At 46.6% G+C, this 6,571-nt stretch overlaps 1 protein-coding gene across 1 annotated transcript; it reads right to left on the bottom strand.

Annotated features, from left to right (window-relative positions):
- Window positions 1-921: 921 nt before the first annotated feature.
- Window positions 922-3,281, bottom strand: LOC310781525 (aquaporin-4; the record flags this gene model as incomplete). Its single annotated transcript, XM_083642171.1, has 5 exons — window positions 922-1,137; window positions 1,250-1,330; window positions 1,761-1,925; window positions 2,759-2,920; window positions 3,069-3,281. The coding sequence occupies 5 exons, from the start codon at window positions 3,279-3,281 to the stop codon at window positions 922-924; spliced, it is 837 nt and encodes a 278-aa protein (XP_083498297.1).
- Between the last annotated feature and the right edge of the window lie 3,290 nt (window positions 3,282-6,571).

Below are 6,571 nucleotides of genomic sequence, written 5' to 3'. Positions count from 1 at the left end.
ACTCTCCTCATTGTTACTTCCTTGAGCCAGGTTGTAACATAACGCATTGTGTGTTAAGTCGTTTTCTTGCCCCCAACCACTGTCAAAGTTGCTACTCCTTGATATAGCCTACAGACATACACACACAAAAAAAGGATTTGCGGCCCTGGTAAACCTGAAGCAAAGTTTTAAATAAAACGTAACTGAAATGTATAAAATCAAAAGTTTATTTGTTCAAATAATTATGTAAATACCGTTATTAAACTGAATATAAACTAATCAAGTAGACTTTAAGACACTTTAAGACATTTTACATTGAACCCATGTAATTGAAATGCATGCAAGCAGGACATTGAAATAGTTAAAGTCTGGTTTTTGGGTATACTGATTTCTTTGAGTGTTACTTTACATTTTGATCAACATCAACATGATATTGCAGAATGGTGTGTGTATGTCAGAATCACAATCACTTTTATTGCCACAATATGCAAGATTACATATGAGGAATTGGTCTTAGTGTCAGTATGTAGCGGTCATATCAATATTCATAGATAAAAGGAAAATATCTAAAGGACAAAATCACAACATTGCAAATGCAGTCCATGCAATATAGGCCTATACACAACACGTGTGTGTGTGTGTGTGTGTGTGTGTGTGTGTGTGTGTGTGTGTGTGCACGTGTGTGTGTGCTTGCGTGCGTGCGTGCGTGTGTGCATGTGCGTGTGTGTCTGTGCACGTGTGTGTGTGTGTGTGTGTGTGTGTGTGCGCGTGTGCCTGTGCATGTGCGTGTGTGTCTGTGCACGTGTGTGTGTGTGTGTGTGTGTGTGTGTGTGCATGTGCGTGTGTGTCTGTGCACGTGTGTGTGTGTGTGTGTGTGTGTGTGTGTGTGTGCGTGTGTGTGTGCGTGTGCATGTGCGCGTGTGTCTGTGCACGTGTGTGTAATCAGTTGTTCTCCTGTTTGTTAGCCTGCTTGGCTCTCGTGGCGTTCTGAGTGGCGGTGGAGAGCGATGAGCGGGACACACTGGCCGTCTCCACGATGTCGATATCCTTACAGGTCAGACACGCCACCAGCTTCTGGCGGGACGCGCTGCGTGCGAAAAGGAACTCGTGGGCCATCCCCGCCAGCACCGCACCCAGCACCGGCCCGATCCAGTACACCTGAGGGTTAGGCAGGCAGAGGCAAAAGAGAAAACATGTGAAGACGATATGAGATGAGATGTGAAATGAATGAGAAGACGGAGAAGAAGGTATATGTTTCTGAGGATCTTACCCAGTGGTTTTCCCAGAAACCAACGATGATGGCTGGAGCCAGAGAGCGTGCAGGGTTCATACCCGGTCCAGAGAACCGACCCTGACAGGACAACAACAGCAGACCTCAAAAATCAGTTTCACAACTCAGTCAGAAAGACATGTGATTTGAATGTGGATGATGTCCATTCGTTTCTTTTCTTGTGCCATTTATTCCTTTGCAGGGTCACGGGGGGCTGGAGGCTAGAGACGGACCCTGACTCACACTAACAGGTATTTCAGAGTTTCCAATCCACTTGTCTCTTGCATGTCTGGAACGTGGGAGGAAACCTACAAGAACATTCAAACTCCACACAGACAGATTTAAGACTGGGATCAAACCTGGGGCGTTCTTCCTGGAAGGCGATAGGTTAAATAAAAAGAAGAAGAAATTATCATGAGCTTATTGACCATGACTGCTTTTCTCATAAATGAGCCCATGATTTCTGACAGAGAGAAGGAGACTGATCTGAATAATGTTGAGCTTCTCTTACCGCTATTAGGACTCCAGCCATGTGAGCGAATCCAATGGCCAGGTTTGCTGGTTCTGTGCACTCCCTCCGTCGCTGGTCCTCCACTGAGAAGATAGTGAAGACCACCTGGAAGGTGCACAGCATCTCCATCCCCACAGCCTGGGCTGCATTCATCTCAAGAGGCACCTGGGAGAGGTGGGAGGGGAGCAGGAATGAAGACCAATAGAAGCATCAACATCATCTGTCTATTAGTCATGGTGTCTGTTGCCCATGGTTTTGGTCGTTTTCATTGTGACATCATCAGTGATGGCACGATGGCGCCTAGGTGGGTGGGCGGTGTGATTTTTATTTTATTTGATTAGATGTTTGGTCAAAAGAAAGCATGAGGAGAGGACATGCATCTCAGACATCATCAAGGATAAAACATAATAAAGTGTAAGAAATACATAAAATTATAGGCTATAAAAAGCACACAAACATGCGGTAACATTTTCTAGAAGCCAGGATTTGACCTAAATAAGAGGTAGTTTCCACCCTAGGAATCAAGCGCGTGTAGCATGCAATTGCATTGCTAGTTTTCTAGTTATATATAACTAGCAATCTCGTGCAATGCGCGCTCGATTTCTAGGGTGGAGACTCTGGAGACAATGCACCATGTTGTGGGATTTATGACATCACTGATGTCAATGATGATGTCACGATTTGCATCACAAATCATTGATAATGTCACTGTGTAGTGTGCGTGCTCGATTTCTAGGGCAGAGCAGACGATGCACCATGTTGTGGGAACATGTTGTGGGATTTATGACATCACTGATGATGTCACTGGTGATCTCACGATTTGTGTCACAAATCACTGTTGATGTCACTGATGAATGATGTCACAATTTACGATGATGTCACAAAACGTGACCGCCGCCCGCCCGCAACCAGCAATTTTATATAGATGATGATGATGATGACGTTGACGATGATGATGATGCTGATGATGATAACACACCAACGTGTTGAGAACTGACCTTGTTGAGGAAAGAGTGCGCAGTGTGTTTAAGCGGCAGCGCCAGGTAGAGGGCGCCGGCCCCTAGAAAGGCCCCTACACACTGTGCTGCGATATAAACAAGGGCTCTGAGAGCGTCCAACCTCCGTGTGGCCAGCAGAGCCAGAGTCACCGCAGGGTTCATCTGCTCAGGGAGCACATATTCAAAAACACATGCGGTCACAAAACAACTCAAATACCCCAAAAACTTGAAACCAAGAAAGAGTTGTCAACATGCACACTCATCAAATATACAGGACAAACAAAAGTGAATTCAAAAGCAAGACGTTCACCTGCGCCCCACTGATCTCTCCAAAACAGTGGCACAGTGCGACCACCGCCACACCGATTGCCAGGGCCGGGCACAGGGGTCCCCCAGAGGCCTCACCAGGGCCGGGCACAGAGGCACCCAGCACCGCGCTCACTAACACCAGGGTGCCAAGCAGTTCTGCCAACACGGCACGCCAGAACTGCCGACTACGTAGCTCCTCAGAGAAAGGGGGCATCAACAAAGACAAGCTATATTTAGCTCACCAAGCGTCTTTATTTGGATCAATTCAACTGCTGCATGAATAAATAAGCCAATAAAAGGTAACATATTGAAATAAAAGTCACATAATTTGTAATCACAGAGGCAGAATTTTCACTTCTCTGCACAAGTTTTAAAATTGCATGTTAAAGCAAAATTGCCAAGGATAACACAATTTTGGACACACTTTTAAAAACATACATACACACACACACACACACACACACACACACACACACACACACACACACACACACACACACACACAGACACACACACACACACACACACACACACACACACACACACACACACACACACACACACACACACACACACACACACACACACACACACAGACAAACACTCATATCATAACAGAAACAAATCTACTGAATAACCTGTAGCCTATTTCAACACTTTAACATGTTGAAAAACTGAAACACAAATGCATCGATGATCGACCCTGATGACGCTTCATAACCATCTGACCCCATCATAATTGTTGTTGTTGTTGTTGTTATTGTTGTTGTTGAACACCGTTCAAGTGCAGTCATCAAATACAAATAAGCAAACACTTCTTGGTGAAAGCAGGGTTGGTCAAGTGTGTTACCTTTTTTTTCTTACAAGCTCTTAGAGGCTCTTCTTACAGTCGGAAAAAAACGTGCAGGATCTAAAATTGTAAGACAAAAAAAATAAGATGCTTACCTCACGCCACGTCATTTCAAACAGTTGTCTTTAGTCTTCCCTCTGTCTGCGTATCGTCTGTCTGCGTATCGTCTGTCTGCGTATCGTCTGGGTGCCGTTGGGGTCTGAGGGTTTCAGGGTCTCTCTGCTACACAGCTCATTAACTCTCCTGGAGGAGAGAGTTCAAGAGGTCCTTTGATGAGAGCAGCCTCCTCCCTGCCCCCCCCCCCCCCCTCTCTCTCTCTCTTCGCCCCCTCCTTACCTCACTCCTCACAGCACATCGAGTGTATGTATTCCTCATCTGCACAGACAGCCCCTATCTACTCTCATCTGACAGAGCTTTCACATCGCAAGCCTCTGAATCAACTGTCTCCAAGGCAGAGATGCTCGCAAGTCTTCTTTTTTTCACAAGTCCAAGTCAAGTCTCAAGTCTTTGGTCACACGTCCAAGTCAAGTCTCAAGTCTTTGGTCACAAGTCCAAGTCAAGTCTCAAGTCTCTTATGGATGAGCGTTCTATCATCTGCTGCATGTCATCCAGTCTGCTTAGAACACTGCAGAGCTAAAACTAAGGAATTCAAAGCAAAATATATTATCCTCACTCCTCTATCTATTAGCATACAGCATCAGCATTGATTAGATGACATTAGTAGACATTTCCTTCATGTTAATGCACCAAAAAATACTAATACTAATAATAAATAAAGATTGTTCACAAGTCCCAAACCTCAAGTCCAAATCAAGTCTCAAGTCTTTGAGGACGAGTCTCAAGTTAAGTCTCAAGTCACTGTGTGTGTGACTTAAGTGCGACTCAAGTCTCAAGTCCCAAGTCCCCATCTCTGCTCCGAGGTTGTCTAACACCCCACCTAACTCCTCTCCTCCTTTTTCTCTGCCAGATTCAGCCATGCATCAGACCTTGAGCGAAGCAGCAATTTAACACATCTTGAGAAAAACCACAAGGGGGCCATAATTGATTTCTCTTCAAACGCAGGTGATTGTGTCCACTTCAGAGGCCAGCGCAGTGTCCAGATCAATCTGATACAGAAGATCTTGTTGAAACATAATGCCAGCAGCCATACATCCAATGCTATGATGGGCTTAACGGCCGGGTCTTCAACAGCGAGCGTCCACCGCTCTCCTTGTCCTGTTCCTCCGCCAGTCAGCTCCTGTCGAGGCTGAGCGGAGGAGCACCTGCCTGGCACCCATCACTGCTGCTCAGGCTCATTTCCATATCAATGATGGTGGAGGAAGGGGCCATTAGCAAGCAGGGAGCTCCAGAGCAACAAGAACACGCCGTCATATCGTGACGAAACAAATTAAAGGTGATTTCTGCTCTGAAATGATTTATTGATCCATATTGTCTGTCACATTCCAGCATCAGGTAGAGTACATTATGACCTAGAGCAAAACTGGGCTCAACGGTCAGGAGGATTGACAACTCTAGCAATGCTATCCTCTGATGTGCTGCATCCTGGCTGCTGAGGTGAGGCTTCTGAGAGGCATCCTGGCTGCTGAGGTGAGGCTCCTGAGATGGGGCAGATCTGCTGTGAGACAGACTGGGAGGGGTCGTGATTTCCCCCAGCAGCTCAAATGGGGCACGGAGCGTAAATGCTGCTGTGCTATGATGACATAATACTCTCAAATATGATCGACTCCTTTTTCCTGACCAGCTACTTGTGAGGTACCGCTCCTGGGTACCGCTCTCCCATCGCCATGGGGACAGACTCTTTCATGATGCGGTTGCCATAGCACCTATTGTGTTGCTGCATCTGTGCACGCCTTTCATAATCCTCTTTGATCTCACACAAACACCGCGTGAAGACGTTCTGCAGCGGGGCGCTCTGCCGAATTCCTCGGTTTCACCTAAAACTAGGAAACTTTTACCTTCATAATGTCAGCAACAAGTGACCCAGAAGTTCCGGTTTCCAGACATCCCAGTTTTATCATTAGCTTTATTTGCATTTTCGAAATACTATTACAAGTTATGTTAATCAAATGCTAAGCCATGCAGGTAGCCTACCATATCAACCACATGTAGCATGTACTGTATGATGTACATGTACAGTATGTAGTAGGCCTATGTAAATTACATGACATGTATATGGCATGTAAAGCCCTTTGAGAGACATGTTGGATTTGATTCCATTTGAAGGCCTATGTGATGTGTGCTTGGTGGGACAGGTGAGGGCGAAGCATCCTCGACCCTCCAGGCGTCAGAGGCCCTCAATCTGACAGACTGACAGACCGAGTCCAGAATGAACTGGTTTGGGAGGGGAGGGGGGGGGGGGGGGGAGTGTTGTTAGCGCACCCCATTATGCTGTGGATTACCCCCCCTCCCCTCCGCCGCAACAGTTAAACTGTTATCCCCCCTTTTGTGGAGTTAAGCCCAACTGCGTGGAGCGGGGACGGGTGGGTGGGGGGCACAGTAGAACCCGCTGGCGTGGGGAGTTTTCAGCCCCCTCCGTTCAGAGTGCTGACACTGACATTATCACACACACACGCGCGCATGCACGCACGCACGCACACGCACACACACACACACACACACACACACACACACACACACACACACACACACACACA

This window comes from Poromitra crassiceps (assembly GCF_964638095.1).
Source record: "Poromitra crassiceps genome assembly, chromosome: 8".
NCBI classification, from domain to species: Eukaryota; Metazoa; Chordata; class Actinopteri; order Beryciformes; family Melamphaidae; genus Poromitra; species Poromitra crassiceps.
This window is presented reverse-complemented; position numbering and strand designations above follow the sequence as displayed.